The sequence below is a fragment of the Echiichthys vipera genome (assembly GCF_963691815.1).
Source record: "Echiichthys vipera genome assembly, chromosome: 18".
Lineage (NCBI taxonomy): Eukaryota > Metazoa > Chordata > Actinopteri > Perciformes > Trachinidae > Echiichthys > Echiichthys vipera.
In genome coordinates this window covers 2,449,059-2,463,801 of record NC_139843.1, presented here as the reverse complement: position 1 = coordinate 2,463,801, position 14,743 = coordinate 2,449,059, and the positions used below count along the sequence as shown (strand labels likewise).

Below are 14,743 nucleotides of genomic sequence, written 5' to 3'. Positions count from 1 at the left end.
GGAAATCGTACTTTGAAAGGGCGTTACATCACGACTTACCAGGGCCGGATACATCTTAAAGGGGACCCTGGGGCAAAAATGAAAACGAGCCTCCACTGTGTCTCTGACTCTATGGGATCCGTTAAGTCGTGATGTCACACCCTTTCAAAGTACGATTTCCTGTCCGAGCCTCGTGTTTCTCCAACGCCGCAGTGCCGTGTTCCCCGTTCCCCGTTGTTTGAACAGAAACAAAGTAATCGTCATTTGACCTTATAGATGAAAAAGACGTGTAACTGATGAAGGAGGGGATCCTCATTGTTCACAGATCGGTTCAAGCAACGTTGCACACGGCACTGCGGTGTTGGAGAAACATGAGGTTCGGACAGGAAATCGTACTTTGAAAGGGTGTGACATCACGACTCACAGCAGTGAGTGACGCCCTCCACTGTGTCTTTGACTCTATGGGAACTTTATCCGTTAAGTCGTGATGTAACACCCTTTCAAAGTAAGATTTCAGGTCAGAGCCTTTTTAAAAACAACGTAATCGTCATTTGACCTTATAGATGAAAAAGACGTGTTCGGTCGTTGTTTTGTTTTGTTTCATTGGAGCGTTTGGACCCGGAAATCTTATTTTGAAAGGGTGTTACGTGAGCCTGAACAGCCGATTTGCATCATGTTATCATATTAAGTAGCTCGCTGTTGTCTGAGAACAAAGTCTGCATGAACATAACCACTGTCCTTTGTCAGGGTTGTGGTTTTAGACCCGCCTCGGGGGGGGGGGGGGGCTTTACTGCTTAACTCACAGACTCAGGTAAACAGGTAAACAGACACTGATGAGGACGCTCAAGGCTAAAACACACGTGGAAGTTCCCACAAGTGAGATCATCCCGTCATTCCAGTTTACAGTGGATTGTGTTTCAGTGTTCACATCACATCCCAGGACCTATGGGACCTCTGGGAGTCCCCCCCCCCCTCGAACATTAGGTCGTGATTGGATTCACAGTTTTATCTCTAACACATTTGTGACGCTGTTGAGGAAACAAAGGTTTCCTTCTGTACGCTGTTGACGAGCTTTCTGTCCCATCACGGTTGCTAATCAGCGGGCGGAGCTCTTCTTATCCACGCTGGAACAAAAGCTCTGACAACGCGACGTTTACTGATACTTAGGCAAACTCCTCCTTCTGAGGAAGACCATGGGACATGACCAAAAGCTCCAGAACAGCTGTTAAATGGGACCGTGTGGGGAGATTGTTTTCTGAACAGAAGTCGAGGAAGGAAGTTGATAGAGTTCATGAGGACCAGTTAAGTTTCCATCACAGAATATTCCTGTTTATAATCTTATTCTGAAAAACACGACTTTACTACTAAATGGCCAATGAAAATTAATTTATCACATGTTTAGGTTCCAAAGGTCATTTTAGCACACGTTTAAGGTCCTAGAAGACACTTTAGCACACGTTTAGGTTCCCAAGAGGGGACATTAGCACACGTTTGGCTCCTAGAGGTCACTTTAACACACGTTTAGGTTCCCAAGAGGTCACTTTAGCACACGTTTAGCTCCTAGGGGACACTTTAGCACACGTTTGGCTCCTAGAGGACACTTTAGCACACGTTTGGCTCCTAGAGGACACTTTAGCACACGTTTATCCTCCTAGAGGACACTTTAGCACACGTTTGGCTCCTAGAGGACACTTAAGTACACGTTTAGCTCCTAGAGGACACTTTAGCACACGTTTAGACTCCTAGAGGTCACTTTAGTACACGTTTAGGCTCCCAAGAGGACACTTTAGCACACGTTTGGCTCCTAGAGGACACTCTAGCACACGTTTGGCTCCTAGAGGACACTTAAGCACACGTTTAGCTCCAAGAGGACACTTTAACACACGTTTATGTTCCCAAGAGGACACTTTAGCACACGTTTGGCTCCTAGAGGACACTCTAGAACACGTTTGGCTCCTAGAGGACACTTTAGCACACGTTTAGGCTCCCAAGAGGTCACTTTAACACACGTTTATGTTCCCAAGAGGACACTTTAGCACACGTTTGGCTCCTAGAGGGCACTTTAGCATACGTTTGGCTCCTAGAGGACACTTTAGCACACGTTTGGCTCCTAGAGGACACTTTAACACACGTTTAGGTTCCCAAGAGGACACTTTAGCACACGTTTGGCTCCTAGAGGACACTTTAGCACACGTTTAGCTCCAAGAGGACACTTTAACACACGTTTATGTTCCCAAGAGGTCACTTTAGCACACGTTTGGCTCCTAGAGGACACTTTAACACACGTTTGGCTCCTAGAGGACACTTAAGCACACGTTTGGCTCCTAGAGGACACTTTAACACACGTTTATGCTCCTAGAGGGCACTTTAGCACACGTTTGGCTCCAAGAGGGCACTTTAGCACACAATTAGGTTCCCAAGAGGTCACTTTAACACACCTGAAAACCTGAATAATGTTGTCATTTCCCACGTGACTTAATTGGAAAATGCTCCTTTCATAATTTGACGTTTGCATGACCTGTGCCACTTTCAGAATATTGTCATATTTGTCGTAACAGTGCGTATACTTCATTGATCAATTTCTTTGTTTAAAGCAAAATCTCATGGGTTTAAGTCCAAGACACCAACATTTCTGTTGCAGTGTTCAAACATTTCAAACATAATCGCTGTTATTTCAGTGATGTGTTTGTATCTTGGTAAAGTATTCTAGGAATCAGAGGTTTCTTATATGATCTGATATAAAAACAAGTATCTGGAAAGCTTTGTGGTTCACACTGGAATGAATTTCTGCCTTGTGTTCGTATCATGAACCTTCAGACATTTCAAACATGCCATAAAACATCTGGTCCTTGAGATTTCCACGGTGAAAGAGGTGGAAATGACTAAAGACAGTGTCACCACAGGCCTTTGTTTCAGTTTGACAGGCTTGATACTGCGTGCATGATTAGAGGTCACACCCTGAAATGAAAACACACATAGTTTATAGTCTTTGAGGGACGGACAGGACTCACCGACTAAACCTGGGCTCATGGAGAACCAGAAAAAAGCTCTTTGTTCCAGAAAGATTCCTGTTGTGATCGAGTTACAGAAGTTAGAAAGACTCAACGTCCGCCACCACACTTCGATCGATTTGAATTGAATGAATTGTCTTTATTGTCATTGTACCATTCATTAATTCATCTTCATGCCTCTTGTCCCTGTCGGGGTCGCGGGGAGCTGGAGCCGATCCCAGCTGACATCGGGCGTGAGGCGGGGTCCACCCTGGACAGGACGCCAGTCTATCACAGGGCACATAGAGACGAACAGAGACAGACAACCATTCACACCTACGGGTGATTTAGAGTAATTAATTACGACATTTACAGTAAAATCCCTTAAAAGTGCAGAAATAATTAATCATTAAAAGCTTAAAATCGAATAGACTTGACCTTTAAAACGCCACATTTGGTTCAAAGACTGTCCATTAAAAACAGCCAGACATTAAAAAGACAAGACGGGGACTGTGGACGTGTTCATTCACAAAGCAGACGCACAGTCGTTCTATAGTAATATCTATCTAGCTATCTATATGTATTTTATTATTGATTACGTGCGTTATGAACCGCAGTTCTGTCCCTGGCTCTTTGGGTTTAATGCACTTTCACCTCATCGACCAGGACGGCGATGTACAGAAACAATATTTGTCGACAGATCTCATTAATGATTAACGTCAAAGTCCAGAGTTTGACGTGTCTCTGATGTTGTGGGGGTCTTTCTGATTCTCTCTGAACATCAGTTTACTGATGTCTTATGACGTATTTTCCGTGTAAACATCAGGACAAAGGTTTGAATCCCAAGTGTTTCTGTGTGTGTACTGACTCATGGAGGTGTAATATTTACTTAATTGGGTGTAGACAACAGTATCCAGCATATGTGACGTGTTTGACTCATAAAGATGTGTCCACGACGACTTTGCTCAGACTCTGTTTGTCCGTCTGAACAGGTGCTGTCAGGATCCGAGAACACCGTGTCCAATTCAAACTCTGGTCCCTCCAAGACGCCATGGCCGCCAACTACACCCCTAAGGGTTGCGGCCCGAACGTGGACTCCCTCTATTACAACCTGTGTGACCTAAATGCCGTGTGGGGCATCGTGCTGGAGGCCTTCGCGGCAGCTGGCGTCGTCTTCTCCATCGTGCTTTTCATCTCGCTGCTGGCCAGCGTGCCCTTCGCACAGGACAGGAACCGCAAGAGCTCGGTGGCCCTCAACGCCTGGTTCATCGTTTTCACCGCCGGTCTCTTCTGCCTGACCTTCGCCTTTATCGTGGGAAAGGATTTCTCCACTTGTGCGTCGCGGAGGTTTCTATTCGGGGTGCTGTTCGGCGGCTGCTTCGCGTGCCTCCTGATGCAGTGTGTGAGGCTGAACATCCTCGCCAGGCGGGACAACGGGCCTTGCGCGTCGATCTTATGTCTTGGGGCAGTGGGGCTCTGGCTGGTGGAGGTGGTCATCAACACCGAGTGGCTGATCATCACGGTGGTGCGCCACCCACAGGGGCCACTCAACGCCACGGCTGAAACTAGCAGAGCCACGGCTACGCCTTGCAACATCGCCAATGAGGACTTTGTCATGGCGTTGATTTACGTGATGACCCTGATCCTGGCTGTAGTGGTGGCAAGTCTGGCCATCATGGGGGGCAAAAACAACCAGTGGAAGAAAGACGGAGCTTTCATCCTTGTAACCAGCTTCTTGTCTGTGGGTATTTGGGTGGCGTGGATCGTCATGTACGTCTACGGGAATGAGAGGAGAGGGGGGCCCACATGGGACGACCCCACCTTGGCCATCGCCCTGGTGGCGAATGCATGGGCGTTCCTCCTCCTCTACACCATCCCTGATATCTGCAGTCTGACCAGCGAAGATGAGATCCAGCAAAGCTTCGGGGAAGATGTTTACCCGAACCGAGGAGTCGGCTACGAGACGATCCTGAAGGAACAGAGCTCCCAGAACATGTTCATGGAAAATAAAGCTTTCTCGATGGACGAGTCCAACCAAGGTACGTGCTGCAGCTCCTCTGAGGACAGTATCATGTGTGGTTCATTTCATCTGTGTAGTTAACGCAAAACTCTCTGTGCTGTACAAAACTCACAACACCTGAGTCTTGAAGTCTAGAATTGGGAAAAGTTTGTAGTCTACAACCCGATTGGAGTCAGATCGATGTAATTTGCTGGTATCTGCCTCTCACAGACGCGTCGTATCGGTATCAGCGTAGATGTTTTCCAATAATATGAGAACATAATGCAGAAAACGACGATTGGGTTGATTTAGAAACGGTAATTTACTGACAAGGGCGACACGGTGGTTTGGTGGTTAGCACTGTAGCCCTGGTTCGAACCCCGGCTGGGGCCCTTCTGTGTGGAGTTTGCATGTTGTCCCCGTGTCTGCGTGGGTTTTCTCCGGGTTCTCCGGTTTCCTCCCACAGTCCAAAGACGTGCAGGTGTTCAGTTCATTGATGACTCTAAATCACCCGTAGGTGTGAATGGTTGTCTGTCTCTGTTCGTCTCTATGTGTCCTGTGATAGACTGGCGTCCTGTCCAGGGTGGACCCCGCCTCACGCCCGATGTCAGCTGGGATCGGCTCCAGCCCCCAAACGACCCCGACAGGGACACGCGGTTGAAAATGAATGAATGAATTTACTGACATGTTTATTCAACAATTTTCATTCATTCTTCATTTTCTCAGTGTTCGGGTTGGTAGACAATGTAAAACGTCACATATCTAATCTTTTTATAATGTATAATAATGTTCTTTAACTTCTAAATACCTTTGCTAAGTCATATTGGTGCAGAATCCTAATAGAAAAACATTTATTTTCATCCCAGCTCATTGTTTTCACTTTATTATTGACCACCATATCGGTAATCTGTGCTAACATGCTAACCCCGCTAGCATGTTAGCATGTTGACCAAACACTAATTATAAAACTCATGCTCTTACACACTCATAACACATAATAACACCCATTACAACTGTACTTTTGTAGATCGGCTGATCTGAAGCGACTCTTTAAAACAGATCTGTGAAAGTCGTCTCAGGTTTAACGTCACTCTTGTTTTATGCAAAGCTCGGCTCGAAGCGTTTCTTTAACTCCAACGTTTCCCTGTAAACCAAATATTTGCTGGACCCGTCGACGTGTCTCAGTTTGTTTGTGAGGTAAATAACTAGAAGTGGGTTTAAACAAGTGCATCCACTTTGCATCAGACCCACAGTTACCGCCCTGACTAAGTATCATTACGGGCTTAACTCATGTTTTTAATTACCCGTGGTTTGTTGGAGGAACATTAAAGTGTGCACTCTGTCCTTTGTCCTGCCTGACTGTCACTGTGTGTATGCTAACACAGAATTACCGGGGGCCTCATTTATAAAACTGTGCGTAGAATCCTTCCCAACACCTTGCATTCGTACAAAACCATGAATGAGCTGCGCAAAGTTTTTTTTAGATTTATAAAACTGTGCGCCGCACATTTGCACGCAATCTTCCCTTTATAAATACCGACAACATCCCACCTGCGCTGAATTGCGTAGCTCAGGTCTACGCTGAATTGTGCGGGGATGATCTCTGCCCAGTGTCATCCCACTTTTCCTCCCGTTATCTTCCATAAGCGTGGCTGTAGCTCAGTGGATTGGCGGTTCGATCCCCAGCTCCGCCGGTCCACATGTCGAAGTGTCCTTGGGCAAGACACTGAACCCCCAAATTGCTCCTCGTGCTGCGCATGGGTGTGTGAATGTGGTGTGAATGGTTAGATTAGATGGTCTGTAGGGGCGCACTCACACTGTCCTTCCACACCGTGCCAAAACAGAAGACAGAAACTCCAGGTTAGCAGGGAAAGGTTAGCGTTAGCCGTAGCATGTGACGCATATTTTAGTTTCACTTAATATTTTCAAATCACCTTGAACTCCGAGAGAACAGGTGTTCCCTTCTGAAGAACATCCACTGTGCAAAAAACACATCATTTATTTCCATGTTAGTTGTTAGTAGGGGCTGAAGAGCCGCATGAGGCCCAGGAGCCGCGGGTTGCAGACCCCTGGTATAGCCTATCCACAACTACAGTTAGGCTTTATAGAGTGTCAAATACATTTGCTGCCATTTATTTTATAGTTAATGTTTGTCTTTTCTCTTGACTCAGCTGTAATTCATGTAATTCAAACTTTGCGGGGCTCTACCCACGGGTGATAGTTGGCGTAGGAATACGCACGCTTCTCCGCAAATCATTTTTCTTTAAATACCAACGTTTGTCCCCGCACATTTCTGCCCGTCTGAGGTTTTTGTGCTTTAGAAACGAGGCCCCTGGTGAGTCAAATCATCAGAACAGACGATTGCCCTGCAAAACGTGCTCAGGGTTATTTTGCGTCTACGTGATGACCCCACAGAATTTGATATGCTGATGTCAGAGTCCTGAGCACAACCGGATCCGATGCAGTAAAAACACCAAGAACGTCAAGTCTGTCGCCTCCCAGCTCCCAGCCGAGTCCGTGGATAATCATAGACGGTGATGCAGACGTGTTATGTGGCTGCTAAGACTTTTTTTCACCAGTCTGTCAGCTTGTGTCACTGTGGTGTAGAGGTGGGAAGATATTTAAATTGGATTATTTCCATTCGAGCAGCTTTTTCTCCACAGCGTATCACACTTTTTAAACTACAGATGGGTTAAATCACAGCTGAGCTCCTGAACTCAAGTGCAAAATACAGAGACTGGAGTTAAAATGTTTGACTGCAGGGTAAAAAGTGAAAGCATAGGAGTCAGGAATCAGCTGAGCAGAGGAGGGGAGACAGAAACACTGAGCCCAGCTGGTCCAGAAGAGAATCGAGCTCATGCAGCGGTGGCTTATCTGTGCAGCGGTGGCTTATCTGTGCAGCGGTGGCTTATCTGGGCGGTTGGAGAGGGGAGTCTTGATTGCAGGATGGGATGCAGCTGGTGAAGCCGTGCTCTGACTTTGGTTCACCTGTCTCCACTCATGCAATCACAGACGGACCCACAGAGAGTTATGCAGGGGGAGGGCATGACGTTTGACATTCAACATGAGCAGGGGCGGGCGATTCTGGTCCTGGAGAGCCGCTGTCCTGCATGTTTTAGGTTTCTCCCTACCCTAACACACCTGAGTCGAACAATAATCAAACTGTGACGAGCTTCAGCTGCTTGATAACGAGCAAATCATTAGAATCAGGAGAGAAACCTAAAACATGCAGGACAGTGACTCTCCACCCCTGAACATGAGATAAAAGTTGCTTGTTGTGCAGTAAAATCTTCACAATTTTAAGAAGAAATCAGGCTTTCAACTGTAAAGACATCCACGTACGAATTAGATGCTCAGAGCAAAGTACGAGTGACAAAGTCCATGTAGGGAGAAGGGTCGGGCACCGATACTGGTACCTGGAATTCTGTACGATTTTATTCTCTGTGTAATGATACAAATATCAGCTGTAAACAACCCGCACCAATTTATTCTACTGGGAGGCGGCCTCGGGGAAGACCCAGGACCAGGTGAAGAGATTAGATCTCCACACTGGCCTGGGAACGCCTCAGGACCCCCCAGTTAGAGCTGGTTAATGTGGCCCGGGAAAGGGAAGTTTGGGGTCCCCTGCTAAAGCTGCTGCCCCCGAGACCTGACCCCGGGTAAGAGGCTGAAGATGATGTGTTGCGAGTATAGGTTCAAAGTCAAAGTCGGCTTTATTGTCAATTCTTCACATGAACAAAGAATCAAAATTTGGTTTCTCCCTCTCCCATAGAGGCGTAGACTAGACAAGACAAAGACACAATTGGTAAAGTGGACACAAATGTAAGTGACACAACATGAATTATCTAGCTGCTACAGTAAGAACAAAGAATACAATAGTAATAATAAAAACAGTAATAAAGTGCAGGTTGGGATGAGGATTGAGAAGAAGAGTTATAGCACAAAACTACATTTTCATTCTTTCTTCCTTTCCTATTTATCCTGTTTTTTCCTCCGTTCTTCCTCCCCATCGCCCCGCTCTCCTCCTTCCTCCACTCTGAGAGCAGAAAACTCCCTGAAACTAAAGATATTTCTGTGTTCAGTTCTTGATGAACGCTAAACGCAGTCAGATAATGGTTTATAATACAGAAACATGCCCAGTTAACACCCTAGATATTTAACTTTCGTGACTAAAAGGTCATTAACAGTCGTCAGTAGGACGGGAAACGCCTACCAACCACCTGCACACCTTCCTTTCCCAGAGTTGCACTCAGGTATCATATATGTGATCATTCCTGTTAATGAGTGTCTAGCATCTAACTGCATCCCTAACCACTGTATCACATGCAAACACTCCCACTCTTGATTCCCACCAGAAACATCACGCCTCGTGTTTGCATTGTCTCCACGGCGACCGAGGTGTGGCAACAGTTTCATCCGAGGGGAAATATTTGACCTTATGTGACAAACTCTCACGTGCATGTCTGCCGAGACAGGACACAAGATAAAGGACGGACAGTGCGTCACGTCTTCATGATCGAATGTTGTGTTTCTTCAGTGATTGTGGTGTAAAGGTTTGAGAGATGGTTGTCGGGGAACTGTTCCCTCAGAAGGGGGACAGATTAATGACATTTGTCGTCTCTGTGTCCACGACAGCGTCCAAGCCTGTGTCTCCGTACAGCGGCTACACCGGTCAGCTGCGGGGTTCAGTCTACCAGCCCACCGAGCTGGCTCTCATCAGCAAAACCGTGGGACATGTGAGTATAACGCACCCAGGTGCTTCGTGTACACAGACACGTTAGAATGACAGCTGGTGCACACACTCGTATATTACATGGCAGGCAAATTATCATTGAAATGAAGAATATCAGTAACATTTGACTGAAAGACTGAACTTAACTGTGTGGAAATGTGTCAATTTGACTGAAAACCAAAGATGAAATCAACCCTTAGTTGTTCGGTTAATTAAAACATCTGATATCAACACGCAGGTCTGGATATGTACCGCATTGAGACCGTCCTCCGCCTAACACGACCCCATAAGAGGACAATACGGTCGCTGATTCAAACATGTGGTCAATGTAGATTCAAACTAAACTATGTGCTTAGGGTTAGGCAACAAAAGCTCTTGGTTTGGGTGAGGAGGGTCGGACCGTGGGTGGGGTTTAAACAAGGTCCAGGTGCAGGTCTCTCTATTGAAAGTACGGGAACGAGTCATAAAACACAAAACAGACACAGCAAACCTCTGCAGCAGCATGAGAAGAGTCCCTACACACACAACAAAGCACCAATGGGCTCCTTCCTTTGGGATTGACTTTGGTAATCCACTGTAATGGACTTTACTATGAGAGGAGCTGGTACAGGGGCCAGTAGGTAAGTCTTTAAAACACTCTTTTAATAAACTCTGGCTTCACTAACTACGCTGTTGCTGCTTTGTTGTGTGTGTAGGGACTCTTCTCATGCTGCTGCAGAGGTTTGCTGTTATTTTCAGCAGCATTAGTGGTTAAAAAAGACCTTTGAATGCCTTCACCGTACTGCCCAAAGCTAATCACTGTTAGCCACGTCCGGCTGTTAGCGACTGTTAGCGACTCTCCTGGATTTGTCCGTTAATAGTTCATACACAAAAACGGCTTGTTTGATGTATGCAAGTGCCGAAAAAGACCATGGGATGATTTTGCGCAGGAATTACGCTTTAATAGGATGAAGCGGCGTGCATGCAGGCTCCAATACTGAGTTATAGGGGAGGTTTATATCTGTTTTTGTTATTGTAAATCTTGCTAGAAGGGACAGCTTGACAGGCGTAGGATCAGAACCTACACCAGGTAGAAAGCAGATCATCCTGAGGGGTCTTAAGTTACGTTTAATGATTCTCACATCAGCCTACAAACATGCAAGAACCTAGAGGTTTGCTCAGGATTCATTGAAAGGGGGACAGTGAGTGAGCGGGTGGTCACAGTCCCCTCCCTCGTTCCTTCACGCAGCACCCCCCTCCAGACGTGAACTACGACATCGTCATTCCCAGAGCTTCCACCAGCGCTGCGGCCGACAGCGGGAGCAGCACCCCCTCAACACACACCGGGACGGGCAACACTGCACACACGCGGACAAACGGAAATAGCGTAGGTCGTCCACCCTGAACCCCCCAGCGACGCTTCTGCACTCCTCGCTTCTTCCTCATCAGCTCGCTTCCCCTCCAGATGCTCCTCTTTTTCACCTGCTGCCTCTGTGCATGTCGACCTCTCAGCTCCTGCTGTAGCCATAGCAACTTCTTCTGCAGGTTGACTATGAATCACCTCTTTGTTCTGGATTTTCTTTTTTCTTGCCTCGTGGAGCTCACTCTCTCTTTCTGGGCCTCTTGTCTCTAACCTGGTCTGGACTCAGTGCACTCTGTGCTTCCTTCATCTGTTTTCTATACTATATAAGATGCATCGTTGGTGAAAGGGGTGGAGGATGGTTTACTGCACTGCTTTCCATATTTCTCTGTACTTACTGTATTTATTGACTAAAAACCTTTTTTGCTACATTTGTGGAGGACGTAGTCAGTAAGGGCGCACTCACACTGTCCTTCCGCACCGGGCCAAAACAGGTCGTTCACGGCCCGTTTGGGAGAGGTGGGCTTTTGTAAAGCGCGTTTGCACATGTACGAGCACGAGCGTGCGCACGTGTACGAGCACAAGCACAAGGCCTACGGCAGTTCTGAGGTCATTTCCTGTGCGCCTGTTGGGACGTAGAGAAAAGAAGGAGGGACCATTCGGACATTTCAAACAATGGCGGTGAAAGGTTCACGTTGGTGTGATGCGGAGGTGGAGTGTTTACTGCAGATTTGGTCGATGAAAAGATTCAAAAACAGTCGACAAGACGCACAAAAACTCCGAGGTCTACGGAAAGATCTGGAAACAAAGCCACGCATCGCCATGACGTCATCAATGCGTGTGACGTGTTACGGCGTGATGACGTATAGGCAGCAAGAAGCATTCTCCGAGGCCCAGGTAGTGTGAGTACAAACGGGCCTGGAGGGGGGGACAAGGACCCTAAAGCACGGGGCACGGGACGGAGGCACAGTGGGAGGGCGTCCTCAGAATGGATAAGTGGGTAAGGTGACCAGATTTCTGAGATGAAAAGATTGAACTTTTCTTGTTCAGTGGCCTGATCTATGAAATAAAAAAGGGGGACGGTTCACAAGGAAGGAGCCCATTGATGCTTTGTTGTGTGTGTAGGGACTCTTCTCATGCTGCTGCAGAGGTTTGCTGTTATTTTCAGCAGCATTAGTGGTTAAAAAAGACCTTTGAATGCCTTCAACGTGCTGCCTCGAGCTAATCACTGTTAGCCACACCCGGCTGTTAGCGACTCTCCTGGATTTCTCTCTTAATAGTTGTTACACGAAAAAACGTATGTGTGCAAGTGCCTAAAAAGACCCTGGGGTGATTTCCCTTTAAGTTCTTCATTATTAAAACGCGAGGGCAGTGGGGTTCGCCCATTGTCAGGCAGTCGGGCTCTGCCAAGATGGCATCGGCCGTCCACGTTGAGCTTCATCTTGGCTCTTCAGAAAGCTGCGGGTGACGTTTTACATCCACGTTTTACACAGTTTATGATCTCGGACGTGTCTTTTGAATCTCCTGTGACTGTGAATCCATCTGGACACAGCAGCCGTCCTCCACAAATGAGCAACTCTGTCAAGCTTCAGAGGGAAGTTGGTGCTTTTTTTATTTAAAATCTCATAATGTTGCTGTTTATTCAACAACTCTCGTCTCTTTCTTTTGCAGGGGAATGGACTGAATAGGACGTCCCAGTGGTGATCAGACTGCGGCTCTCAACACCCGTCACAATAACTCTGAGTCCATGTCTTTTCATTTGCACCTGTGTGTTTGCTGTTAGCCGTGGTTCCCTAAGCTGGTTCTGAGAGGAACCCTCAATCGAGACACGTGGAGGTGAACGCTGGGTCATCCCTCTACTGATGGAAAACAGCTAAACCTTCTATTGACTGCTTTCCCATGAGCCCGCTGGGTATCAGACGAGTCAGAGCTTCATTTGGACGTCAAAGCGAGGGGACGAAGCCCCGGCTTTGCTGCAGAACAAAGACTTTCTGCAGCGGTCGCCTTTCACTTTCACTGACAGTGGACTGTGAGCGCTCTGCTGGACCCGATCACACAGATGAAGAGTGACGGTGCTGATGCCGCAAATATGATATTCACACACACACGCGCACACACACACACATGTAAAAGTGCACACTTCCCCCCTTACACACACCTTAAACAAACAGCAGCAGCATCACCTTTACTTACGTTGACATAAAGACGACACAGGCTGGAAAAGGAGGATTTCATTCACTTATATTAAACTAATATTGTGCAAAGTCAAGTTTAATCATAGGAGTCAATATATATTTAGTGCCTGGGTTGTGAATATTGTTAACGACCACAAAGTTCGCACATTAAAATGAGCTACCGGTGTTTGTTCATGTAAATATGATGCTAATGTGTCGATGGTTCTACGCTGCATGGAGGCATTGTGTGAATAAGTGTATTTAATACTATTTATAGCGCCACTGTGTGCTATTTAATTATTCGATCTCAGTTCTGATCAAACAACCGTGAGACCTGGAGCTGAAATCACACCTGCGATTGAGCTTGTTACCTTTGTTTGTTTTATGACTCTTTAAAAAATGATACTAGATGATGCTTTTGTATAAATATGCATCTGTTACTTTACCTGAGTGCGCAAAAAGTCTTAGCAACAGACGCACCGTCAAAGCCGTTCTGTTCTCATTCCCAACTCGTCAAACAGCAGCTTGTTCAGTGCCCTCAGACGCATAATGCACCCTACAGCGTGATCAGCCCCCACCACAGCGACTTCCTGTTTGATCCAATCAGGAAGCTCCGTCAGCGTCAGTTCTCTGAGTGTCCACTAGGGGCAGGTTTCATAACAGAGCAGTTTCTCATTGAGCCCCATGTTAAACAGGCCGTTTACACAGCATCATTAAACCTGTTTAAGGACAAAAGAACATTCTAGTCTGTGTGTTTAGCTCAGATCTCCATGACAACACTGAGGGGGAGGGGCTAGTTTTTATTTTATTGGAGGTTAAAGTTTATGAATAATTAGGGGCGTGGCCTCTTGAGTGACAGCTAGCCTTTGGCCCTCACTTCTCCTCGGAGGTAAACGTCAGCCAGATGGACCTACGCCCCTCCCCCCAGCGCCACATACATGCCCTTTTTTGGTCAGAGGAAATGAGGAGGAGTCAAAGTAAGACAAGATGGAGACACAGTCTCACAGATGATTTGATCAAGTTGAGAGAACGGACCTCGACGGAGACGCTACGTCCAATTTTATACAATCTATGGTCAACACGATACGGGCACACTGCTCAGACGTCAACACTGGTACCTTCCTTCCATGGGTGGGGGGGTCAAACAAACACAGGACCTTGACCCCGGAGGCCGCTGTTCATGATAAAACAGAAGTCAACGTGACTTATTTGATTTTGGCTTTGTATGTAACCTATGCAAGTTACGTTTGGTACATGAGTTATGTAACAAACTTACTTATTTTAACCCAAATCATAATTATTTTCCCAAACCTCGTTGCCTAAACTTAACCACTTCCTGCACCCTCACAAAGACTTTGCAACTCAGAGCAACTTCCTGTATCTGTCACATGTTTTGTCACGGCCTCGCCTCTTTAGGAGACGAGTGTATTGATTTCAAAGGGAGAAGTGAACGTGGACACAGATTATGAACTTTCCCCTCGTCTCATAATCACTAAAGTAAACATTGGAGCCATTTTTCACGTCTCCAGA

General features: G+C 46.6%; 1 protein-coding gene across 2 annotated transcripts in view; it reads left to right on the top strand.

Annotated features, from left to right (window-relative positions):
* The window catches only part of gprc5c (G protein-coupled receptor, class C, group 5, member C), a 15,749-nt gene extending 1,736 nt beyond the window's left edge, over positions 1-14,013 (top strand). Inside the window, exons 2-5 of one of the 2 annotated variants that reach the window (XM_083932167.1) lie at positions 3,962-5,008; positions 9,604-9,704; positions 10,929-11,066; positions 12,711-14,013. In XM_083932167.1, the coding sequence (XP_083788293.1) occupies positions 4,021-5,008; positions 9,604-9,704; positions 10,929-11,066; positions 12,711-12,743 (1,260 nt within the window). In that variant the 5' untranslated portion in view covers positions 3,962-4,020 and the 3' untranslated portion in view covers positions 12,744-14,013. The remainder of the gene's footprint in view (positions 1-3,961; positions 5,009-9,603; positions 9,705-10,928; positions 11,067-12,710) is intronic. The other variant, XM_083932168.1, reaches the window with a different exon arrangement.
* Positions 14,014-14,743: the final 730 nt, after the last annotated feature.